Below are 27,401 nucleotides of genomic sequence, written 5' to 3'. Positions count from 1 at the left end.
TTACAATCTCCAAACTGATCTATCTTTAGACGTGAAGCTTTCTACATTTCACTGCACTTCTACAAGCATAATAATAGCGCAATGACAGTGAACGGCAGCGTGAGCAGCTGCCACTGCAATGTTGCCGGTGGCCGCTGCACAGCAGCGTCTGAGGTTGCATTGAAAATGCCTTTCGGCGTGGCTCCGTGGTTGCGCGGCGAGCACGTACCATTGCTCTGCATAGAACACACCCATCGATTTCTGTCAGTAGGAAAACATACCTGCTTTGATGGAACACGTACTTAAACAGCAAAATGTGCAGTTAGCGTGCGAAAGAGCAGGCAGAATGGCACATTACATTGCAGGCAGCTATGCTTCCGCATCCACAGACCAGCCCGCCGTTGGCTTTGTCCGTGGCTTCCGCCGCGCCGCCTCTGTCGCTTCTCTGGGCAGGGTAGAACAATTCAACAACATTAGCACTCACAAATCGTAGACATTCACTCTCATCTTTTAACTGAAAACTTGTCCAGCTCGAAATAAAATCTCAGACCTTGTAGAAGTCGACGGCGATGAAGTTAGGCCATCTGTTCCCAGAGGCGGCGTGGCAGGTGTCTAGCATGCCCAGCAGCTGCTGGGAGTTGTCCTTGCACGCCTCCGGGAAGTTGGGGAGGTCCCTGAAGTAGTTCACCAACACCAGGGACCTCGAGAGGTCGTTCATGGCGGCGGACTCGGCCCGGTTCGGGCAAACCCCGTTCACCATCCCTTTCGTCCCGTCTGCAGCACAAAAAACATTTCCACATTTGTCATGCCTCGCCTGTGGTCGATCAGTGATGATTCATGCGTTGCGTACGTACACTGGTTCTCGACGACGTAGCCCCACTCGTGGGGGAACCCCTCGGCGGCCTCCTTGCCGGCCTTGGAGGTGAAGGCGAGGAGGCGGTGGTTGTCGCGGACCATGTTGCTGAGCAGCGGCCAGTCACCGCCGTTCTTGGGCATACGCCACGCTGGGAACAGGTACCGCGTCAGGCCGGAGGCGTTGAAGACGCGGGTGAGACCCATCGGCGACTCCACGTAGTCCTCGATGAAGATCGTGATCACCTCCGACGGGTTCCTCGCCAGGAACACCTCGATCTCCCGGAGCACGTTCACCGCCGGCGTCTGTTCATCCATCGGAATATATACGCAACGGTAGCTGTTAGCTAGTGTGCGTGGTCGTCGATCATAACAGGAAATTTTTGGTGAGCTTACGAAGGCGGTGAAGTTTTGGCAGGCGCCGCCGTAGGAGTGGCAGAGCCATATGTCGTTGCGGAAGTCGTACATGTCCAGCATCAGCCCTCTCACGCCGTTCTGCGACAAAGGGCACACTCAGCTATCGATCCAGTTTGACTAAGTTGCAGCTTGTTTCAGCTTAATTGTTGAACCGAAACCCAAATAATACTAGGAATCATGAAGTCGTGCTCAAGCAAGCAGTACTTGTTTAGTTGTTTATGAGAACTCGTCCCAAACTGAGTTGAAACTGTGAAATGCTGACACAATTCAACTTCTTGTGCTCAGTGGTGCACTGCTTCTAGGGCTGCCAGCATAAGCCCGCATAAAGCAGCATGTAGGTGTTTTAAAAGTCAAACTAGTGCAATCTTTATTTGAGATTAACACATATTTTACTTTGGATATACCTACACACGGATTTGCGGAATGTCAGCTTTGCAACCTTAACAGCTTCTAAGTATAGCGCAAGCTACGCCGATCAGACAAATGACAAATCAAATCAAATGCACTTTGGTTCAATGTCTGAGGAAATTGCACATTCCACCCGTTTTTTATCCTTGTTTTGCACAACCCACTAGTTGAATGTTTATTTTTTTTTGGCACATTTCAGCACTTAGCTCTAATCTGTTGCAAGTTTCAACCGTTTGTCATAATTTTAGCTCGATTTGACAGCAGAATTGGGCAGGCGGGCAGCTCGGAATGTCAATGCTGTACAAAGATTTTAGAGTGCTTAAAAATTCAATGAAAAATAATTATTCATGCAAAAAATATGAAATTTTTCGTGGATGCACTCCAGGCTACAATAGACTTATTTTATACGAAAAATCAATACTTACTACAAAAAAGGTCTGTATGATCATTTGCAAAATAAAAATACTGGTGATACACTAAAAAATCATAATAAAATAATTCTACATCTAAAAATTATGAAAATAATCATGAGTGCTTTACAAAGTGCAATGAGCCAACTTTTGAACATAACTGTATAACAGTTTGAATAAATACTATTGGATGGGCAGTTTTTGCACTTATTGTTTGTGAAGAATTTATGCTACAAAATAGGTTTATTACACACACAGACACTATAAATAAAGCATTCATGAAAATAAAGTGTTCAATGGTCAATTCAATTTAATTAGCGAGCTGATTATTTATTTGCACGAGTAAACATTGATGTTTCATGTAAAATGGGTCGATTACATCTAGAGGGCACCAACAAATTTTCTTTTTTGCAATTTTTGGATTACATATTATTTTTCCATCAATTTTAAACATTCTACAATTTTGGTGTATGAAGTTGAAAGTATAGAGATGGTAAACCTAGAGGGGGGGGGGTGAATAGGTTTCTACAAATTTTAATTCTTTCTTTGCAATATTAGGCTTTGCGGAATATAAAGATGAGCCTAATGCAAACTAGGTGAAGCAACCTATATGAGGATACAACTAACTCAAGCACGAAGGCTCTCACGGGCAGTTAAATCACAAGTAAGGAGTTCGGTTAGAGATAACCGATAGCACGCGGAGACGAGGATGTATTCCCGTGTTCCCTTGCTTTGCAACAAGGTACGTCACGTTTGGAGGAGTGGAGGTCCCACGAAGGATTCCCCGCGCCACGAAGGCTCACCCTATTCTCCGGAGCCTATCCCACGAAGGAATAGCTCACTCACTTGTGGTAGACTTTGAGGTAGCCTCCAAACCTTCACAATCTTGCCCGGAGCAAATCCACAGCCCGGATGCTTCCGGACTCCTCTTGCCCACCTAGGGTTTCCAAGGAACCCTAGGAAGCAAGCTTCTCAATGAATACTAGGGGGAATGAGATTTGGCTTGGTAGAACGGTAGATCGGGTCCTCCTCTAGTGATTCCCGGAGGGATTTGAGTTTGGGTGGAGGAGGAGGGAGATCTGAGGCTTTTGGTGTTTCTAGCAATGGAGTAAGAGAGAGAGAGCTCAAGAACAGTTTATAGTATGTTGCCTAACCCTTCCAAGGTAGAAGAAGGGGTATTTATAGTGTTCTTCAAAATCTGGCCGTTGCCACTTGCCACCTCTGCATTCTTCCCGACAAACCCGGTCGGACCGGACCACGGACCGGACAGCCCGGTCGTGAGGCCGGTCAGACCGGACTGGTGACCGGAGCACCTTTGCGTCGTCCTGGAGCATGTCCGGTTGGTGCCCGGTTGCTGCCCGGTTTCCGAGCGGTCGACCGAACGTGGTGCCGGACCCGCCGGTCAGGAGCCCGGTCGACCGGGCCACAGACCGGACCTGCTGGTCCTCCTGTGGAGCCCGGTTTCCGACCGGTCGACCGGCCTGTACGCCGGACTGGCCGGTTGCTGGCCCGGTTGGACCGGGCAGGTGACCGGACTTCTCCTGTAACCCCTTTTTGATTGTTGTTGAAATGGGGGGTCACCTTTAGCCTTCTTGTTCCATTGATACACCTTTATACCTCTTTGGCTAATACCGGGTATCATCTAGTAGTCATGTATTAGTCCAAATACACTAGCACGGTGTCATTGTTACCAAAATAATGGATAAGGGTAAAATACCCTTACAATCTCCCCCTTTTGGTATACGATGACAAACCGAGCTAGAGTCACAAATAGATATTATGATAAGCTCTAAACCTTGATTCCATATAAGATATTACGAAAGCTCCCCCATAGTGTGTGCACTTGGAGAATTTGCGTTTGAATGCAAAGTGCACCACTTGTGAAACATGAGAAGCTCCCCCAATATCTTTAGGAAACAAGCATGGTATGGAGATGTGCATATCAAGATATATGAGCATAGCACACATAAACATCCTAACATAGAGTAGCACACATAATAGTCGTCCATACACATCCATACATGAGTTATTGGAAATAGCAAATAGTTCTTGAAAAACTCAAAGTAAGCAAGCACAAGCCATATAAAATCCAAATAAGGCAACTCCCATGGCTTGTGGCACACCAAGAACCCCGTGGTCCTAGACTCTACTCTCTTCTCCCCCTTTGGCATCGGAACACCAAAAAGGCGAAGAAAAGAGGAGAGATGCTATCGCACCCATCAGTAGTGTCCAAAGCCAAGCGAGGAGGAGCTCTCGCGTGCATCATCATCAGCCGCATCATCATCATCACCCGCATTATCATCAGCATCCTCAGCAGCAGGAGAGGGAGCACGAGCCATCCTAGTAGGAAGAGCACCATGAGCGTACACGGAGTAGTCGAAGTTCTGAAGCATCTCATCGGTAAGAAGAGGCATCTCCCACTGAGGAGCTACCACAGGCTCCATCTCGGGTCCAGGAGGAGGAACAGGGTGGTTCCTTGAGGCCATGAATTCATTCTGGCGCCTCCGTGTCTCCTGGGTCATCGAAAGAGTCTGATGAGCAACATCATTGCTGTTCTTGCACATTTGGAACATGCATGTGAAGAAACGAGCAGCCCCATGCGTCGGGAGCGCCGAGACCGACCGGAGCTAGCCTCATGATCATGGTGTGCCTTGGAGCGGCGCTCGAGGTGGGCATCATGGAGGGAACGTCCGGACGAGTGGCCTCTCGAATGGGAAACCTGAAGAGGTCCATGATGACTCTTTCACCACGAACGTTCCGAGGAGCGGGAACAACGTAGTTGATGAGCCGCCGAACATACTCGGGCGTAGTTAGGAGTCATGCGGTCCATAATGGCTCTCTTCGACTCACGGTAGATTAGATCACAGCCATCAATCTTCCTTACCCCGTCCGGATGACAATAGTACATCAAGTTGAGGTGATAGTTCCGGACTTCACTGTGGTCGCCAGACTTGCTGATGAGGTTCTCACGGAACAGCTTGGCAAGTACCAGATAGGAGTAGTACATCCCAGAGATAGTGGGAGGTCCAGGTGTAGGGTTCGCAGGATAGCAGTAAAGAGATGTCACCCTTTGTAAGCCCTGGACCGTGAATGAATCCTCGTATCCGGGATTACTGTCATCACCACAACCCATAGCTGCACGGAACTGAGAGTAGGAGCATGAGTACTTCGTCTTGCCGGTCATCCAGGTGAGAGTGCGGTCCTCATCATCATGAAAGAAGACAGTGCAGTGAAACTGGCGGACAAGGAGAGGACAAAAGATGGGATCATCTTGGGTATCATCCGGCTTGAGGCACACGAGGTCAAACAAACCCAGACCCTTCAAAGTTTGAACCACAAAACGGTACTTTGTGGCTTCATGCAGTCTAAGCTCGTCAGGATTGATGGCCTTGGATGATACAATATTACCATGCTTCATGAACTCATGAGAATCATAGAAACCCTCCCAGAGGGCTGCTTGTGTGTTGGTCCGTAAGGCCTTGTCCGAACGAGTGTAAGTTGGCTCCTTGAAGCGATACGGATTCATCGTCCTCCATTCCCGCCACTCAAGACGGTTTGCAAGCCCAACATTCATGGTTGGCACTACCTCATCATTCTCGTGGACAACTTGCTTATCCTTGTGCTTGGTAGCAACAGACTTGGTTCGACCCCGAGCTGAGCTGCCAATGTCAGTATCCTGCTGAGCTTGAGGAGGAACGCGGCTACTAGAGCGACGAGGGGGATCAATCCTTCCTCTCTTGGGAACACTGCCACGTGGTGGCTCACCACTCCAACTACCTCGTGAATGAGAAAATAGAGCAAGGATAGCAATGGGGTAAGTGTACATGTCATCAAGTAAGAGAGAAACCAAGAGAGCATAGCATATATTCAAGTGTAGTGATGAAATTGTGCGAAAACCGGGCAGCTCGGCGCAGAGGCCGGTCAAACCGGACAGCAGACCGGATTGGCCGGTTTCCGACCGGCTGACCGGGCCTCGAACCGGGCCGGCCGGTTGAGCGGCTCGGCCGACCGGCGAGTGACCGGGTATATCGAGTTGTGATGATGTGCCCAGATTTTCTACCACAAAACCATGCAAAAGCTCATAAACTTGAATATAGACTATAGCAATGTAGTGGAGAAGTGCATTGTGGTGTGAGACACTCTAAAGGCATGAGGACTTTACAAACCCTAACCCTAACCCTAAGTTTTCTCAACTTTCCTCAAGATGTGACAATGGGAGAGGGAAATCACGAAGGAGAGGGGATGAAAGGGAAATTTACCCGAAGACATTGTCCTTGTTGCCCAAGAGAGCAAGAAGAACACGTGGAAAAGCCTTGAGGACCAATCCCCAAGATCTCCCAAAATAGCTTGAGAGGGACCAAATCCTTGGGTGAAGATGCTTGAGAGGTCCCGATCTATGTTTGTGTGAAGTTTGGGGAGAAGCTAGTGGTGGGAAGTGCCTAGGACGTGGTGGAGATGGTGGAGGCGGCGGCCATGGAGGTTTCAGAGGTGGGGATAATGAGGAAGAAGATCCCCAAGGGGTATCCTCTCCAAAACATAACAGCCCGCACGGCCGGTCGGGAGTCCGGTCGGACCGGGCCGGTGACCGACCGACCCGGCCCAGACTCCGGCCGACCGCTCGGAAACCGGACCGTCCGGTCGGGGACCCGGTCCAACCGGACCAGTGGACCGGCCACCCTGAATTTCCTAATTTTGCCTCGTTTTTGCCCCTATGCTTTGTGTAATGTGTGTGAGTGCTCAAATGATGACATGTACATATAGATAGATAGATGATGATGAGATGAGCATAGACATGGGGTTGGAAAACACAAAGTCCTCTAGGCATACCCATTGGAGAGAAAATCCAAACAAGATGTGAATAGCAACAATGGGCATGATTCGAAGTGTATATCAAGAATCATAAGTCATTTTGGAATGATTTTTGCAATAAGATCATTTGGCCTTATATAGTCAAATCAATTTGTAATGAAGGCTCAATGAGGGGCGGGGGATTACTCCCCCTATGTGAAAGCGCAAATGTCATGTGACCTCGAAGAGACATGCTTGGGTCCATATAATGACATTGGGTCTATTTATGTTGCACACATAGGTATGCATCATACCAAGACATGGTAAGATGACTATCCCCATAAGTGCTATGCCTCTAAGCTAGACAGCAAGATAAATGCAAGAATATAGTGCAAGAAGTTAATCAATCCAAGTTTTTAGGATCAAGAATACCAAGTTCTCCTCTCAAGTTAACAAAGCGGGCTTCATCCAAAGGCTTAGTGAAAATATCCGCCAATTGGTAGGTTGTTCCCACATGAGTGAGATCAATATCCTTATTGGCAACATGATCACGTAGGAAGTGATGGCGAATGTCAATATGTTTGGTGCGACAATGTTGAACCGGGTTGTTGGCGATCTTTATTGCACTTTCATTGTCACAAAGAAGAGGCACCGTACCAAGAGACACACCATAGTCTTTCAAGGTTTGCTTCATCCATAACAATTGAGTGCAACAAGATGCCGCGGATATGTATTCGGCTTCGGCGGTGGATAGGGCGGTGGAGTTTTGTTTCTTGGATGACCAACTCACCAATGACCGGCCAATAAATTGGCAAGCCCCGGAGGTAGAATTCCGATCAACCTTATCACCGGCCCAATCGGAATCCGAATAGCCAATGAGTTCAAAGGTTGACCCCTTTGGATACCATAGCCCGAGAGTAGGAGTGAGAACAAGGTATCTTAGTATCCGTTTGACCGCCACTAAATGGCTCTCCTTGGGAGCGGATTGAAAACGAGCACACATCCCTACACTTAGCATGATATCCGGCCTAGAGGCACAAAGGTAGAGCAAGGATCCTATCATGGAGCGGTATACCTTTATGTCCACATCCTTCTCACCGTCACATGAACCAAGTTGCCCCTTTACGGGCATGGGTGTCTTCATTGGACTCGCATTGGTCATGTTGAATTTCTTGAGCATGTCCTTCACATATTTTTCTTGAGAGATGAAGGTGCCTTTTGCAAGTTGCCTCACTTGGAAGCCTAGAAAGAACTTCAACTCTCCCATCATGGACATCTCAAATTTCCTAGTCATCAATAGCTTAAAAGCTTTGTTATGATTGGGGTTAGTTCCACCAAAGATAATATCATCAACATATATTTGACATATAAAGAGGCCACCCCCTTTAACCCGCTTGGTGAAAAGGGTGGAATCGACCGTACCCATGCAAAACCCATCATGTAGTAAGAAATCCCTAAGGAACTCATACCAAGCACGTGGAGCTTGCTTGAGACCATAGAGTGCCTTATGGAGTAAATACACGTGGTTGGGTCGGCATGGGTCTTCGAAACCCGGGGTTGTGCCACATATGCGGTTTCTTTTAGGGGACCATTCAAAAATGCACTTTTCACATCCATTTGATATAATTTGAAATTGTGGAAAGATGCAAATGCAAGCAAAAGACGAATAGCTTCAAGACGGGCTACCGGCGCAAAGGTATCCTCAAAATCCATACCTTCTATTTGGGCAAACCCTTGCGCCACTAACCTTGCTTTGTTTCGTATAACAATGCCATTTTCATCTTGCTTGTTCTTGAATACCCATTTGGTCCCAATGACATTGATGCGATGATCCTTGGGTCTCTCAACTAGAGACCATACTTCATTGCGAGTGAAACACTCCAATTCTTCTTGCATGGCAATTACCCAATCCGGATCGACCAAGGCTTCATGTACCTTGAGTGGCTCAAAACTAGACACAAAAGCATGATGTTGACAATAAGTGATAAGTAATGCATGGTGTCTACGAGTTACCACTCCTCTTGAAATGCTACCAAGGACTTGATCCACTTTCATGTCGCTTGCCCTTGTAGCGGCCTTGATCTTCCGAATGGTTCCTTCATGATCAATGAATTCATCTCTTGCTAGTACTTGATCATGAGGGACCATTTGAGCTTGATCATGAGTTGAGGATGTTTCTTGATCGTCATCATGATCTTGCTCCATGGAATGAGGATCTTCTTCTTGTTCTTCGGATTGTGACTCATCTTGAGTAGAGGATGGTTCTTGAGTTGCACATGATGGTTCGGCTTGAGTTGAGCTAGGCTCCACTTGTGGCGTGCTTGAAACATCTACTCCATCATCTTGATCATCATTATGAACCTCCATGGGCCGGATGTGTCCAATGCCCATATGCTTGATGGCACTAGATGGATCATCATCATTACCCGCAACACATGGAACAACTTGCTCCACTTGGGAGCCATTATCCTCCAAGAACACCACATCACAAGATACTTCAATGGTCCCGGAGGATCGGTTGTAGTATCTATAGGCGTGAGAGTTCTCCGCATATCCAACAAATATACCCTCTATGGTTCTAGTTTCAAATTTACCGAGCTTCCCTTTGTTGTTCTTAACAAGGCATGTGCATCCAAAGACACGAATATATGTGACATTAGGCTTGTTACCGGTAAGGAGCTCGTATGGGGTTTTGTTGTGGAGGGGACGGAGGAAGAGCCGGTTGGAGTAGTGGACGGCCGTAGAGATGGCTTCTCCCCAAAAGTTGTGGGGTGAGTTGAATTCACTCAACATGGTTCTTGCCATCTCAATGATAGTCCGGTTCTTCCTTTCAACAACACCGTTTTGTTGAGGGGTGTATGGCGCCGAAAACTCATGCTTGATGCCCTCATCATCAACAAACTCTTGCATAGTGTAGTTCTTGAACTCGGTGCCATTGTCGGTCCTAATTGCCTTGATCTCGGATTCATACATACGTTGAGCTTTCTTGGCGAAGGTGATGAACTCTCTATGGGTCTCGTCCTTAGTCTTGAGGAGAAAGACCCAAGAGTATCTTGAGTAATCATCAACAATGACAAGTCCATACTTGCTCCCACCAAGAGTATCATAATGTGATGGCCCAAAGAGATCCAAATGAAGGAGCTCCAAAGGCCTAGATGTGGAAACAATACTCTTGATGGGATGCTTCTTCTTGAGTTGCTTTCCGGCTACACATACACTACAAACACGATCTTTCTCAAAAGAAACGCCGGTTAGTCCCACAATATGCTCACCCTTTAGGAGTTGTTTAAGATTTCTCATGTTAACATGACCAAGGCGGCGATGCCACAACCAACCTTCGTCATGCTTGGCCGCCATTAGACATGTGGAGAAGGAGGGGCTCTCTTTCGAGAGGTCAACCACGTAAAGGTTGTTCTCCACATATCCAACAAGGACCAATTTGAGATTGTCACTCCTAAAGACTTGCACATAATATTTAGTGAAATATGAATTGTAACCGGCATCGGCAAGATGATATATAGAAAGTAAGTTATAGCCAAGGTGTTCAACAAGCATAACCGTCTCAAGGCACAAGTCCTTAGAGATTGCTACCTTGCCATACCCAAGTACCTTTCCCTTTGAGTTGTCACCAAAGGTAATGCTTGACTTCTTGTTGATATCTTCAATGAATTGATCAAGCACACCTTTTCCTCCGGTCATATGATTGGTGCATCCACTATCAAACACCCATTTTGGACCACCGGAGGAATACCCCTACAAAATCAAGTAGAGGATTTAGGAACCCATCGATTAATGGGTTCCTTTGCAATGGCAACAATATCTTTTGGTACCCAAATTGAGTACCCTCTATAAGCATAGCCATTAGGAGGGCCAACATAGTTAGCATAAACATCACCATAATAATCAACAAATAATGCATAGTGATCGTTTGGCCTCGTGCGGTCACCACTAGTGGCTTTGCCCCTTGAGGCTTTGCCATTATTAGTGACCTTCTTGTTCTTATCTTGAGCGGGTTTCTCCTTCTTGTAGTTGTTCTTCTTGTGAGACTTGGGAACATATCCAAGTCCATACTTTTGATTGTTTGACCTTTGCTTACTCAAGAGGTCATCCAATCCCATCTTGTTCTTGGCAGTGGTGAACTTTGCAAGTTCCTTTGTTAACCTAACATTTTCCTCAAGAATAGATGCATGCTCACAAGAGGATTCATTAGGATGGTAGTCGAGACCATATTTAGTCACCAAGGATTCAAGATATGCATTGGTCTCAACATGCAAAGAGAGTTCCTCTTGTAAACGAACATGTTCCTCAACAAGCTTAGCATGCTCATTAGTAAAAGATGTAGGGGAACTAGCATGCTTTTCAACAACAATGGGATCCTTCATTGATTCAAGTGCTTTCATGTATGTTTCTTGGAGTAGGTCATGGTTCTCTCCAAGTTTCTTGAGCTCATCCTTTACAAGCTTGTTAGCTCTTTCAAGGTGGTCAAGATCCCTAGTGAGAGAAGCATGAGCAACTTCAAGTTCCTCCTTTGAGGTATGGAGCACTTGAGTCAAAGATTGAGCCCTATCAATAGTTTCTAGATCCTTAACTTTATCAAGTTCATAGGTTTCAATTTGTTGCTTAAGGCCTTGAGATATGCACCTTTCGGTTTTTAGCTCTTGTCTTAGGAGATTGAATCTCCGTTCCTTTTCATCCAATTGATATTCTAATTCCTCAATGGACTCATCCTTTTCTTTGAGAGAGTCCATCAAGAAATCAAACTTGACAAGAGCTTTACCACGAAGGGTGCATCTAACATTGTAAAGTTCCTTAAGCACACTTAGTTCATCTTGATTTTCATTTTCATCATCAAGAACACTAGATAGGGAAGGTGGGGGTTCCATTACCTTGGTTTCCCTTGCCATAAGACAAGAGCCAACGATTGAAGAGGGGGAAGAGTCATCGGAGTCATCCTCTTGAGTGATTCTTGCCATGAAGGAGGAACCAACATCATTCTCCGTGGAGTAGTCCTTGGAGTAGTCATATGTGAAGAGTGACCCGGGCTCGGAGTAAGCCAAACCGGCCACCCCGGCCATCTTCTCCTCATCTTCTTCTTCATCATCGGACAAGTACTCGGCTCCAACAAAAGCTCTTCCCTTGTTCTTCTTGAATCGATCGTTGATTGGGTTTGGCTTCAATCTTGGCTTGACCCCTTTGATGAATCTTGGCTTGTCTACCCTTTTCTCATAAGGGCACTCGTTTGCAAAGTGGCTATCTTCATCACAATTGTAGCAAGTTCTCTTCTTCTTCTTGTCATTGAGGAGCGTAGGCAACTTTCCCTTGTACTTCTTGGCAAAGAAGGCAAAGTCAGTGACGATGTCACTAGTTGAAGTCATCTCCTCATCTTCTTCAATTTCATATTCTTCTTCTCCTCCATGGTCAGCTCTAGCCTTGAGAGCAAGGTTGTGTGACGCTTCATGGTTGTGTGAGGCTTCATCAACACGGTTCATTGCCTTGAGCCTCTTTCCGGCTTTGGCCATGTTTTCATTGGCGGCCACATAGGAGACTAGATCATCGGAGTTGAGATCGGCACTCTTGGTCATGATTTGCAAGTTGAGTCCAAGGTTGGTGTCTTCTTGTTTGACGGCAATCATAGCAATGACCTTGGATTTTATGAAGGCTTCGTTCATCTCGAATCCGTCATTGTACTTCTCAAGCACCAAGTCCCTTGACCCTAACTTTCGAGCACCAAGCCTAGCATAGGCATCGAATACAGATTCTCCATCTCGAATCATGAACTCGGTAGGCCTCTTGCTTTGCGGTCTCATAGAGAGATGATTGGATCAAATCGGTTCCCTCTTGGAGTACTACGATCCGATCCCACAACTCTTTAGCGGAGACAATGTCATCGACGTGATCTAGAAGCTTGCGGTTGATGCCACTTCTAATCTTGTCACGTGCGGATGCATTGAGTTGACGGTTGTAGAACTCGGTGGAGGTCAACCGAGTAGGATCTTGTGGCTCCCGATGTCCATGAACAATGAGTTCCCATAGCTCCACACTGCAGCTGCGAATATGAGATTCCATAGCAGATTTCCAATGTGGAAAGTGAGTTCCATCGTAATGGGGAACGGTCCCACTATGGTTTATATGAGGCATGGGTGAAGTGTTTCTGGGATAGTCATGGTTAACATCGTGGTAGGATTCTTTAGAGGCCGAAGCCCCACTAAGAGTTCCACCCGCAGCTAGATTCTTAAGCATGGCGATCATTTCTGTCATTTGGTTTTGTAGCTCATCCTCCTTTTTCTTCTTCTCGGCATCATATGCCAAGAGTCTAGATTTCATCTCTTTAACCGAAAGGTTAGAGTCGTCATCTAGACCCTCGAAGAGTTTATCCATCTCACTCTTAAGGCGGTGAAGCCCTTAATAAGAGTCCAGGCTCGATACCAATTGAAAGTATAGAGATGGTAAACCTAGAGGGGGGGTGAATAGGTTTCTACAAATTTTAATTCTTTCTTTGCAATATTAGGCTTTGCGGAATATAAAGATGAGCCTAATGCAAACTAGGTGAAGCAACCTATATGAGGATACAACTAACTCAAGCACGAAGGCTCTCACATGCAGTTAAATCACAAGTAAGGAGTTCGGTTAGAGATAACCGATAGCACGCGGAGACGAGGATGTATTCCCGTGTTCCCTTGCTTTGCAACAAGGTACGTCACGTTTGGAGGAGTGGAGGTCCCACGAAGGATTCCCCGCGCCACGAAGGCTCACCCTATTCTCCGGAGCCTATCCCACGAAGGAATAGCTCACTCACTTGTGGTAGACTTTGAGGTAGCCTCCAAACCTTCACAATCTTGCCCGGAGCAAATCCACAGCCCGGATGCTTCCGGACTCCTCTTGCCCACCTAGGGTTTCCAAGGAACCCTAGGAAGCAAGCTTCTCAATGAATACAAGGGGGAATGAGATTTGACTTGGTAGAACGGTAGATCGGGTCCTCCTCTAGTGATTCCTCGGAGGGATTTGAGTTTGGGTGGAGGAGGAGGGAGATCTGAGGCTTTTGGTGTTTCTAGCAATGGAGTAAGAGAGAGAGAGCTCAAGAACAGTTTATAGTATGTTGCCTAACCCTTCCAAGGTAGAAGAAGGGGTATTTATAGTGTTCTTCAAAATCTGGCCGTTGCCACTTGCCACCTCGAAGCATTCTTCCCGACAAACCCGGTCAGACCGGACCACAGACCGGACAACCCGGTCGTGAGGCCGGTCAGACCGGACTGGTGACCGGAGCACCTTTGCGTCGTCCTGGAGCATGTCCGGTTGGTGCCCGGTTGCTGCCCGGTTTCCGAGCGGTCGACCGAACGTGGTGCCGGACCCGCCGGTCAGGAGCCCGGTCGACCGGGCCTGCAGACCGGACCTGCTGGTCCTCCCGTGGAGCCCGGTTTCCGACCGGTCGACCGGCTCGTACGCCGGACTGGCCGGTTGCTGGCCCGGTTGGACCGGGCAGGTGACCGGACTTCTCCTGTAACCCCTTTTTGATTGTTGTTGAAATGGGGGGTCACCTTTAGCCTTCTTGTTCCATTGATACACCTTTATACCTCTTTGGCTAATACCTGGGAATCATCTAGTAGTCATGTATTAGTCCAAATACACTAGCACGGTGTCATTGTTACCAAAATAATGGATAAGGGTAAAATACCCTTACAGAAGTGCTAGATCATTGGCACCTGTAAGCTCTGCTATTAATTGGGCTAGATTACATGACCAACTGATGCAACAGCATACTCTATCCGTCCTCAGATAAGTGGATATTTAGCTCTAAATTTTGTCCACAAAAGAGTGTACTCCTATCTTTCTAATGCACTTTAATTGTTTCTCTCTCATCGCACGGAAGTCAAACCCAATAATATCATGCACTTAGCTTATTGGAAGTGAAAGAATTAAAGAGGAGATATGCATATTTCCAATGTATTTTTAACTCCACTCCATCTTGAAAAACCCGCAAGTACACTTATTTGTGGACGGAGGGAGTAGATTAGACCAAAATCTTGTGAATGTGCAGTGGTTTGTGCTAGAAAAGAAGGATGAAAAACTTGTGGAACTTGCAATTTCCTCCTCAATGCGCACCAAGTTTTCCTTGGATTTTTTATTTTTTGAGATCAAACGCTGCAATGTATTACTCAAACGGCATAATCAGATGCCAAAACGTTTACAATGAACTCCGGTGGGGAAACCAACCAGGTGTTACAAAGCTTATTTCCACAGCCTTCACTAGCCAATCTGTGCGTAACGCCATTTGCATCACGACGTGCGTGTCTAACCTTACATCTCTTTTATCTCTTCAACAAGGGGGCCTTGTGAAGATCGATCCAAATCGCTACCCTTGATTTTTGCCACAACACTTAGACAGTCAGGGTGTGTTTGGTTTGTGCCCAAGATTGCCCCACCAAAATTTTGGCTAGCCAATATTTTGGTTGAGCTATTCCTTGCCCACAAGTTGGTCAATATTGGCTAAAAAATTGAACTAGAGTTGGTAGTGGAGCATTGGCAAGCTAAAAAATTGGCAACTATCCAAACAACAACCAATTTTTTGGTCATGACAAAAACTTGGTAGGGTAAGATTTGGTAGCAATCCAAACACACCCTCAGTCTCCAAATAGATCCTTCTCACGTCCTTCTTCGCTAGTATGAGTGCAGGCGATTTACACAGAAATAACCCTTTTCTGAAACTATAGTACAGACTGACCCTCCGGCGAAACTATTTCACCCATCTAACCCTTTTGTGTGGCGCCCCTCACATCGGCGTCACACCTCACTGTGTGGCGCCCGTGACAGCGGCGCCACTCTCCCAGCCGACGTGGTGCCCTCGACGCTGAGCTGTGCGCCGATCCGACGTGGCAGGATGTGTGGCGCCGCTCCCATCGGCGCCACACGGTGAAACTGTGGCGCCGCTCGGAAGGGCGCCACACATCCACTTATGTGTGGCGCCCGCGCGCGCCCCAGCCCGACCCTCTTCTTCTTTCTTTCTTTCTCTCCTCTCTGCTTCTCCTCCAACTGCCGCCGCCGGCCGCCTCTCCTCCGCCCCCCACCAAATCCTCCACGGATTGGACAGATCTGGCCAGCCAAATCCATCCCCATACAATCCTCAAGGTATTCCCCTTCGTTGCCCTTCGATTCATCCAAGATTTGCTCCGATTTAATTCGATTTAAACATGGAACCTAGATTGGAATGCTGGTTGTTGAATCTATATTGATGTGTATGTGTTGAAATTGATATCCTCATGTATCTATGTGTTGAAACCCTAGATTTGTGGAAACCCTAGACATCAAATTTCATGAATTTGTATGTGTAGGAACCCTAGATATGTATGTATTCTTATTCTTATGCAAATGCATTCAAATGTGTTACATATGCCTATTATTTGTGATGGAATAACTCATATTTGTGATGGAATAATTCATATTTGTTAGGAATGACTCATAATATGGTGTTTTATCCCTAGATATGAATGTATATGTATGTATATGATGTATGTGTGATGGCTTATTTGGATATATTATGTATGTGTTGCTCATATTAGATAGGAATGACTCATAATAAGGTGTATGTGTGTAACAGTTGTTTTGGCGAGGCTGTTTGTGTGGCACCGATGGCATCGAAGTGTGGCGCCCGTGGCATCGGCGCCACACAAACAACGTCGCCAAAACGGCTAAGTCCTAGACGTCCGGAGCCCCTGGATGTTTTCGACATATAAACAACACATGTGGCGCCGATGCGAGCGGCGCCACACGTCCTGCCACATCGGATCGACGCATAGCTCAGCGTCGAGGGCGCCACGTAGGCTGGGTGAGTGACGCCGCCGGCACGGGCGGCACACAGTGAGGTGTGGCGCCGGCGTGAGGAGGGTTAGATGGGTGAAATAGTTTGCCCGGAGGGTTAGTCTGTGCTATAGTTGCACAAGGGTTATTTTTGTGTAAATCGCCATGAGTGCATGCCAGGAATCAGAGCTACGCATCGCGTCGGTTGATTGGAGCGAGAGTGAAATGGACGTGTTACCCAAATTGGAGCAGACACCACACGTCTCATCCTAACGCTGAGACACAAAACGAGTAGTGTCCATCACGTGTGCCTGACATAACGCCATGTGTACGGCGCTGGTAGCCATTGCTGCGTTGCCGCGCCAACGCTTGAAGCAAACGCCGCAGCAGGGAGTGGGTCAGTGTGGCTGCTGGTCCGCGCGCGGCCGTGCACGCAAACCAGCGACGGAAAAGGACCGGCCCCTTGAGGTGGCGCTGCTCGTTCGACACATGGACGAACCGCTCGCGACATCTGTTGCGTCCACGGACACCTCACCACACAGTGACACGCTGTGCTCTATCGCGCTCTCAGATTCGTGGGTACGACGATGCTAGCTCTCGGCCGTGTGCACCCGGAGCCGGAGGGCATTGCTCACGGCGCCGAGAGCTTGACGACGAGGGGGCGGTGGGTAAACGGAAGGAGAACAGATTAACAGCGGCGGTTGAGTTGACTTACGTTGAGCTGCTGGGTGACGGTGTCCTGCTGGTTCCACGCCGTGGCGATGGCGGTGCCGGTCTGTGAGCGGGCGCCGAGGCGGGCGAAGGAGTTGTGGGTGGTGAGCCACGAGTAGCGGTTGAAGGGCAGGTCCGCCGCCTTGCTCTGCGGGTCCACGGGGGTCACCCGGGTGCAGCGCGGCCGCACGCCGCCGTCCGCCGCGCACGTCTCGCAGTGCAGCCCGGCGTCGCAGTTCCGACCCAGCGCGCACGTCTCGCCAACCTGCAGCCAGAACGAGCGCACAAGATGGAGAACGGCCTGAAATTTTGTCACGAGCGCACAATCGCCGCCGGGAAAGCTCAATGCCCTGTAGATCCTCGATCATTTTGCGCGCGAGCGTACCTTCCGGGCTGAGACGACGGCGGGGCACGAGCAGAGGAGCAGGGCGGCGGCGGCGACGGCCACGGCGAGAAGCACCGGCGGCCGCCGCTCCTTGTTCAACTTGGCCATCTTGTTCCTTCTTGCCGCGAGCGCCGCGCGGTTGGTGCAACGCTCTTGCTGGGGACGGGAGGCAGCGGAAGATGGTGCTGGTGTACGGATTTATGTGACTTGCAAGGCCGGGTTGCGCCGTCGCTTCGCTTGGCGCTTGCTTATGCGCCTGGTTTTCGCTCTGTTTCCTCGCACTGTTCATGGGTGACATGCCTTATGCATGTCACCTGATCTCAGTCCTTCCCGGTCTTGGTCGCCCGCTGCGGCGCTTGTCATTAGTCATTACGCCGGCCAAGGGCAGGGCGATGGCACAGTCGCTAGCGGCCAGGCACCGGGTTTGTGCCGTTGCGATGGCCGTTACGGTAGTCCGGCGCATGCTAGAGAGTACAGGCACAGACGAACGGGGTCCAGGTGTCCAACCGAGGTTCAGGTTCAGCTGATTTTGGTCTGTGACGTGCTGCCATTCGTCCAAGAGATAACGAATGGATTTCGCAACTGATACATGATGAGTTTGGTGATTCAAAATTGAAAGATGCGATGCATCGAGCGAGTCAACGAGCGCAGGAGACGACGTCAAGTCTTCAATGGGACATCGGGCCGCATGTTCCAGTAACATGCATGTTTTTTCTTTTTCTTTTTCTAAGACCAACATGTTCATATATGACTATGCAAAGTGACAGGTCGTCTTCTACAATCACTAGATTTAGATGTGCGCCTTGGCGCACGACCCCGTAGATCTCGTGTGAAAAATTATTTTGTATATAATACTCTCTTAAAATCGTTAATTTAACGAATATAATAAATTATATCATTAGAAAAAATATAATAAATTATATCATTAGAAAGCATAGCATACCCTCCTCAAATGTACTTTTCAGTTGTCTACTATACTCAGTACTGCTCTCCCCGTGGAATATGTTATACAACTAAAAAGACAAAACGGAAGACCAAATACACAGAGATCATGACTGTGTACTAAATGGACTGATTATAAAGATCAAATGCGGTACAAAAATAGATGAAATAGACGTATAAGTGTGATAAAAAAAGCTACCAATATGATAATCCATTTCAGTACAAAGTCTTTTCTCCAAACCAAGTATGGCAGCTAGTAGAAAGTACAAAGAAGTAAAAATAAGAGTGGAGATAGCAACATGAAGCAAAAGCGAACGAAGGGCACGGAAGGGTCAAGCCACCAGCTAGAAGAGATGCAGAAGACAGCTATTGCATCATACCTTGATTCATATGTACAATACATAGCAAAAGAGAAGAGTAGAACGGTAAGATTCTACAGCACTTAGATAGCTGGAAGAGAATAATTGTCGGTGACCCGTGTCACCTATTAGACAACTTTCCTGAAAAGTAATTCACGTAACAATTAATGTTAGGTCCGAGTTGACGGTAAGCAATATAGAGATTTTAACATGAACGATTCATACTCACCTAACGGGGAATCAACTGATGTTTTTCTTGCCATCGACATCAGGCACGTCTTCGATAGGGTTTGTTCCATATCTGCAAGTATATCTTTTGTCAAGTCATGTTGAACAAATGCAGAACTGATCAATGAAGAAGTACCTACTATTTATTACTTAGTATAGGCACGTGTTCGACTACTGGCTGTTCATTGGTTTCGCTGTGATGAACCAAAGGCATCGTAACATGTAAAACATGATCTAGAGAGAAAAGAAGGTAAATACAATTAATCGACGTCTCTCAAGAAGAATCAAAAACAATGTGTTAAGGAACGATGGTAACACCGCCTTTAAAGCTAGCACGTTTTGAATCAATGATCAGCCTGCGTTCTTTTCGGTTAGCTGCACCACGGGCAGAGGAAACGTGCGGCACGGGAAGTCTTCCTTCTCGGAAACAAACAGACCAATAGACGACATGTTAAAGAATAGCAGTTCAAGATAACGAAGAATAATATTATTTGGGTACAAAGAGATATAATGTTCCTTCGTATAAGCCAAGAAACCCCAGGCCGTTGCATGTGTACATGTAGTTTATCTCTACCCTCCATGGTACTGTAATTATAGAGTAGATGATGGATAAAAAATGTAATACCTAGCAGAGACATAATAAATATCAAAGCATTTGCGTTTCATGTGCCAAGTCAGCAGGTATATGGACTAACTATACATTAATGGACCTCCCATCATCGATTGTATGGACCAAAAGAGAAACGATTAGATTTTCAAGTAGCATGATCAGGTCTACTGCACAGACATACTATGGGGCAGAGTATCGGACGAGTGAATCACAGGGAACTATATCTAATACTCAATCAACAACTAACACCATGTAGTTTAAGTAGTATTTTTAAATGATGGAGAAAATCAATCTTCAATAATTCCAAGCTCAGTTGCCCTACCAGTAAGGTAACACGATCACATCAAATGGAAAAACTTCTCAAATATGATGGTACACAGAGCAAAGGAACAACACCGGCTCAATTGCACATGTAAGATATCACAAACACCTTTCAACGAGGGTATATTAGAAGTTGTTGCTCATAAAATAAGCATTTACTATTTTTCCAAACAGTATGAAGTCAGCAGTAACTCAGTTATACTTAAAATGGTAATACTAACAGTTAAAAATTAAGTAGACCTCCAGTAAAACCAGAAACTTTTATGAAAATAATTTCCTTGTGTGAAGTTCAGTTTAGAATGGATAGGTTTATTTATATCTACCAGGCCCAAAATAGGCAAGAAAGAAAGCATGTCGGAGTTCGGTGTAACATCAGAACAACAAAATAATTATATATCCTTATCAATTTAATAAGATGAATAAGAGAGAATAATTAAACTGAACCATGAACACTTCGCTGTACAAAAGAGAAAGAGGAAATACTCCACTATATGATCACATTGTGATGACCCTAACTATATTTAATAATCCAGAAGAATGCCGCTATGAGAGGTGCTCAAAATAATATGGATAAAATAGACTGTATAGCTCTAATATAAATATCCCTCTCACTATGAATAATATACTGTAGAGGATTCCCCTACTTTTTCTGGGTCAAGAAAATGGATGACCGTATGTTTCAGCTGGCAACAACCTACACCAGTCTTGCTGTATGTAGATGCACATATCTCTAAATACAACCTAGTAATTAGGGGCCCGAAAAGAAATCATATAATTCTAGAGAGACTATTTGGTACTCAATGGCACTGTTATTTTTTTTGTAAACATTTCAATTATGCATAATGGTAGCGAGATTATGATCTAAGAGAAAAGGCTTTCCATAATGGTGAATATACCCAATGACCATGGCAGGTGAGGACATGATTTTCTTGCCAATGACTCTGTAAAATATTAGCAAGATTGTTTCAGAGGTCCATTAAATTTATAAACAGTCAATAGGGAGATAAAATTTATATTTGCAACAAAACTAAGCTGTATCGGTAATAAGGAAGGAAAAGAGCAGACTCACCAGGATTGTAACCAAACAGCAGCTAACATAAGTAGCCGCGTCCACCCGCCGCGACAGTACCAGCAGCGCGTTGACCTGCAAATGGATCCAAAAGAAAATAGGGCAGGGGTCAAATACAGGCAGAATAACAGGAGGGGGAAAGAAAAGGGGAGGGATCCACGCAGGAGAGAAGTCACGAAATGCACAGCCGTTTGGAGGAAGAGGAGAGGTGTCCGTGAAGGAGAGCAAGAGGCCGGAAAGGTAGAAGACGGTGAGAAAAGGGAGAAGAGGCAGGAACCTAGGTTTTTAGATCGGTGCAGGCTGAGTTGTCGCGAGGAGTACGTTCCATGGGCCGTGGCACAACCACGGCCCAGGACGCTGTTTTGCTTCGTGGGCAGGCTGAGTCGAGTGGACATATTATTTTCGTCCTCCGCAACCTACAGAGTAAAACAGGGAAAAGGGAGGCGAGAAGCTAAGTCGTCTCATCTCCTTGGTGGCGGCCTCGTTCACATACGCCGAGATCTCGCGTCAGTTCGTCCTTCTCGGCCTCGCCTGCTCCATCACGGTTCCGTAGCGACCGGGCGGCCAGGTACGAGCTGGTCCCTTCCTCTGTAGAATGTAAGATTGTTCCATTACTTGCGCCGTCGCCAAAGCACTATCGGTACAGAATCAATTGGCTGCATACATCTGATGGTATCTTTATATAAGTAGCAACCAGGTAGTCTATTTTGGCCCTGACCTTGAATTACTGCATTTGTTGCTACTTGTACCAGCTGATCTTAGTCGTCACGAAGCTCATTAGCCATTGATTTGTGTTTACTAAATTGGTTAGATGAAGTACTGTGTTAATTCCGACTACTTCATTGGTAGGGTGAGGAAGCCTGGGATAGAGATGAAGAGGGCTGTGGTGGATCTTCCTCGTACGGCCTCAAGGGATAGCGGCCTTGTAACAGTGAGGAGCGCACCAAACCTGACGCCTCGGTTCCCAGGACTACCGGCGAGTGACAAGGTAAATTTCACAGAAATAGTTTTCACTCGGCAATAATTTTTTAGAGAAGGCCTAGCATGTACTTCCTTCGGTTCCTACATCGCTGTTGTCAGATCCCGCTACCCATGTTAAATACCTGAACTAACTTAGGACCGAAAGAGTTCAGATGAGCTCATCTTAAGAAAATAAGATTACTAATTTACTGTAACGACTACTTTGGTTCAGATTACACCAGCAACAGAAGAATAGAGCAAGTTTATAGAAACAACCTGAACAATGGTTTATAGGAAAAAAGTTGAGAAGTGATAACATAACTAAAGAAAAAGGCACAACCCATCTAACATTAAAATAGTAAAAACATTGGATAGTTGCCATCATTTAAATGCATGGCACCGTTTGCAAGGCTTTTTAATATTTAGCTTAGCTTTGGAGGGAACTTTACCTAGAATGTATTTTTCGATAGTCCAAAGGGGACGCGTTAACAGTCAACGACACTAATCATTTTTAGAATTAAGAACATGATATTTGAGTATTGTTGCTTCCAAGTGATCGCTAATTTTTAGAATAGAGTAATTTTGTTATGGCTATCTTTTCAGTTGGAACCACTACTCTCTTGATATTTGTTCTGTTTACCACCCTTTCCTTTGTATACCACCCTTTCCTTTGTATTATGGGTCTCCTCATTATAGAAGTAATTTTGCTATACTGAAACTGGTGGCTTTGCTTAACTCATAGGAACGGGTAAAGCAAGTTGAGATTCAGTGGCAACCGGTCTTACGACATTTGTTACAAATGTTGGGTGGAACTGAGCCTGTATAAAGACTTCAGGAGGTGGATGACATGATGTTCCAAGCGACTGTGATGTTTTGAGTCTACCTGGAGAACAGCAAAAGTATTTTTGAGGACATATTGTTGCGACAGGTGATATATGTTTCGCAACATACGAAGCGGGGAGCGAAGCTGCTGCCGCTGCTGCAGAAGTTTGAGCTGGGGCGGCGGTTTGGCACCCGAATCATGGATATAAGTCACATACGTTGTGAGGAATTAGAGAAAAAATGCTATCGATTCCTGGTATCTCGTGTAATTCTATTTCAACAAATAATGAAGCAAATGTCTATAGGGCATTGATGCAGATGTAGGATGACAAAAGCACATCGTAGGCTGCAAAAAGACATTACCTATTTTTGTTACAAAAATGAAGATCCCAGTGTGTTTGTTCACCCAAACAAAGCTCACATGCCGTGGCTGTACTGTTGGGACCTTGGGGATATCTCCATCTTTTATTTATATAACCTGAAATTGATAAGCCAGTGCATCAATTTAAGGATTCAATTCTAGTGGCAGAAAGGGGAAATTAATACGGAAGTAAACCATAAAACATATTAAGTCCAGCAACCAGAAGGAAAGAGGAGGAAAAGATCAACTCTGCGGCAGCTCGCCTACGCAGACGGTGAGCAGCAACATCAAGCAACAGAGACAGGGGCCAGCAACACACCTCAGACCTACCGGCAGGAGCCCAGGATGGGGGACAAATTAATTGTACTGGAAATGTGGGAACGTAGGTAGAGATGCAGAGAGAGAAAAATGATATCTATATATTGCCATTCAGGTCTATAGGTCCTCATATACTCTTATTTCCGCTCTCTAGGAGAGCTTATGCATCAACTCCTCAAGGATTCTCCCGTATCTGTAAATAAAAAATCATTTCTGCAGCACCAAAAAGGTAGTGGTGAGAGATTTGAGTTCCCTTCAGGATATTTGGTTTCTTTCTACTCGATTTAATTCCTTTCCCAACTAAGTACAACAATCTTCTAATTATTTCCTATGAAAATCAGAGTCTTTCACTTGCTGTTTCTATCATCCATGTTCCTCAGAGTAAACTACACTTACCATGTTCTACCAATTAACCTACATGATTACTAAAGAATGTTCATTACTTGCTAGCAAGCATACCGCTTAGATTACCTTTTCTCACACAGGCCCAACCACACAGCTTCTCCCAGGAACTGAGGTGGGAGGACACCACCTAAAAAATTCTACAACAACAAAAAACAACTAATATCCAGGCACAACTTGTAAGCCATGAAACTAAAACCAAATTAATCGCAGCGACACTCACCTTGGCAAAGAATTTTGCAAGATAAGGCAAGCAAGATTTGAAGAATAATCGCATGGAGGCTTGTTCACATTATAACCCCAAGCATTGTTCCAGAAATCGTATAAACAATCAGGAGGGATGTAAAGTAAAGAAACGGCTGATTTTTCATACTCATGGCATCAGTTGTTTATCTGAAGTCTCACATACCTAATTGAGAATTTGAGATTAGCATTCGTTCAGCTCCTTTCGAGCAAATTAAGTGTGATTTACATTGAGGAAGGAAAAGATATGTTTGATGTAAGCTAAAATTGTGGCTTAGTGGCTTACTTAAGTCATATGCCAACCCATGAAAACACACCACCTAGTTTTTGACATGTAAAGGAAGCCAGAAATGGACAAAGCACCTTCACAGATTCATATAAGAGGAGAATCTTCAGAGAGAAAATGACACCAAAAAATGACACACAAAAGATTGAGTTCTCCCAGACCAGCAACCATTGCCCTGTCCGATGCATTTGCTTTATAACCAGGTTGAATATGAAGAAGACAGAAAGGACAAAGGACATAATTCAGATTTCAAGATAGCAAATTTAGAGCTCATGCCAAAATATCATCTCTGGACTCTAGACTTCATTGCAGTTCGTTGTGTAATGTGAGGCATATAATATGAATCTTTACAAGTTACGGAGTAGAGGTGAATTTGGAAAATAAAGCTTCAAATGACTAAAGTTGAATATCAACCTGAATTCCCATGGTTTCTCTTCCATACTTTTTCGATAGCAGTGAACATTGTAGACTAATGTACGAATATATTCTGTGCTCACACCTCCTCTTGATGAAGCAGTAAGTTGTAGCGATGGAAAGCAATAAAGAATGCTTGGCCTGCACATAAGAATAAAAAATCATTAACAAGAACTCACGGGATCCACCATCCCCAAAAAATCCACATATGAGCTGAAAGGTTCGTCAGTGAAATCAGAGATAGAGGGGCGCGGGAGAGAAAGATAACCAGTAGATATAGCAAGCAAACTCCGTTGATGTTGCATCGGGGTGGAATTGACGTGACCTGAGAAGAGATCAAGAGTAGCGCCGCCTCAGCACTCTCTATAGCCATGGGGACAGTTTGGGCCTGGTCAACACAGAAGAAATCCACTCACGCCCCTGTTGCTGCTCAGCCATGGGGACAGTTTGGGCGTGGTCAACCCAGAAGAAATCGACTCACGACCCTCCCCTTCCCCTTCCCACTCGTTCCCCTCCTCCCATATTTGCGGCGCCGGCTTCCTGACCCTTCTCCACGCCACCGTCTCCAGCGCAGCAGCCGCCGCATGACCGCTTCCTCCAGACCTTGCCTCCTCGCGACCTTCCGACGATGACGAAGCATGGCGCGGCGGCAGTGCGAGCTGCGGACTGCTCTGCATCTGCCGGCCACAAACCACGCTCCTCCCTGCGACGGCACGACGCGTCGGCACTGCGAGCGGCGAGATGGATGGGGGCATGAGCGGCGGCCTGCCCTTCATCCCGACAATGGCGACGCGACGAGTTCGCCCGGAAGATGGGGAGACGGCGGGTCAACCACGATTGGATTGAGGGAGGAGGAGAGCGACGGGATTGGGGAAGGATGAGAGACGCGGGATTGGGGAGAGACGGGCGGCGGCTAGGGTTTCTCACCGTGGCTGTGTCCGTTTTATATGTCTCAGTGAAGAAAAACGGACGGCCGAGATTCGTCGCAAGGAAGGAAGATCCGATGGCTTTCATGCGAGGATCGCTGTGAAGCCCCCTATGGGGGGCATCAATTATACCTTTAGATTGCCAGTGTCCTGCTTGGGTGTATATAGACGCTAATTGGGCTTAGCTGGATGTATATAGGCGGCTTGTCTCGTGGTAGACCTGGCAGGCGAAGCTCCGCTTGGCCGGGGATGACAATGGCGGAGCCCGTGGCTGTCGCTACCATGCTGAAGGTGTCCTTGCTACGAATCTCCTGTCTCCACGCACATTGTTTCAGGGAAAACTCTAGATCTGGGACGATGACGATGCATCCGGTGTCGTTCCTCTTTGTTGGAAGCATTGTTTTGAAACAAGCTTTGGTTGGAGGGGTCTAGTCGCGAATAGGTGCTACATCTATCACGTTGATGATAGCGAGTCATGATGACAAGCACCATGGAAGCGCATCGACGTGCCCACATGCTAACTCGTGAGTTTCCGGCTTGACGATGCTGGCATGATGTATACATGCTTGGTGGCCAACATTTGTGGCACCCTAGCTCTCTACCTGCGGCTTGTATGGTTTCACTTGGTGAGCATGTGAAATGTGATGGGTCAAGCTTATGGAAACATCTTATAGATTAGCTAGTGGCCTTGATGATCCTCTGCATGTCCCATCTACTTGCATGGTTTTTTGTTGGATGATACCACATTGCCGCATCGAAGTTCATGGCGGAGGTCTCAATAAGTATGTCTATCTACCCCATGCCTTGATAGCAGACGCGGTGATCGTGGCGTGCCGCCAAGGTGAAAATCTTGATCCAATTAAGGATCAAGGACCGTCACTCCCCTTCTAGGTTGGAGCCATTGTCTTGGATCTTTGGAACGACTCCTCCTTGGGTTACCTCTTCGAGTGTAGACGTATATATCTTCTTTGTTGGCTAAACAAGCGTGGATAAAGTTGTCGTTTTGGTATAAACTTTCATCTGTTCATGGTGGTGAGAATCTTTGTCCGGATTTTCCTCGGTCATTCGTCGCACAATCAATTGGGGACTTTTGAGTTATTGAAATGCTTGTGTTTCCATAGACCCTTAAACTTTAAAGCAGTGTAAACACTTGAAGGGTACTGTGGTATCGTTTATCTCACCATCCTATCTCTAATCCACAAATATATCATTTAATCTTGTGTTTCACTCAGGAAAACATTTCACCCTTAGAAATCTTTAGAATCACAAGCCTATTGAAATTCCGTGGCTCACTTTGCAAAAAGGTGTTCCCCAACATTTCTTCTTGCTAGTGGTAGAATGCGTAGTGTCAGCCACAAAGCTAAGATGCACTAAGATTATGGTTCCTCGATCGTATTT

At 46.2% G+C, this 27,401-nt stretch overlaps 1 protein-coding gene across 1 annotated transcript; it reads right to left on the bottom strand.

Moving 5' to 3' along the window:
- Window positions 1–59: 59 nt before the first annotated feature.
- LOC124672035 (PI-PLC X domain-containing protein At5g67130-like) lies at window positions 60–25,853 on the bottom strand. The gene is made up of 10 exons (XM_047208330.1): window positions 25,494–25,853; window positions 21,765–21,905; window positions 21,272–21,346; window positions 17,743–17,898; window positions 17,362–17,622; window positions 1,228–1,326; window positions 834–1,137; window positions 530–753; window positions 338–424; window positions 60–215 (listed from the first exon to the last, which is right to left on the bottom strand). Exons 1-10 carry the CDS (start codon window positions 25,851–25,853, stop codon window positions 60–62), a joined length of 1,863 nt encoding a protein of 620 aa, XP_047064286.1.
- Window positions 25,854–27,401: the final 1,548 nt, after the last annotated feature.

The sequence above is a fragment of the Lolium rigidum genome, chromosome 7 (assembly GCF_022539505.1).
Source record: "Lolium rigidum isolate FL_2022 chromosome 7, APGP_CSIRO_Lrig_0.1, whole genome shotgun sequence".
Taxonomy (NCBI): Eukaryota; Viridiplantae; Streptophyta; class Magnoliopsida; order Poales; family Poaceae; genus Lolium; species Lolium rigidum.
This window is presented reverse-complemented; position numbering and strand designations above follow the sequence as displayed.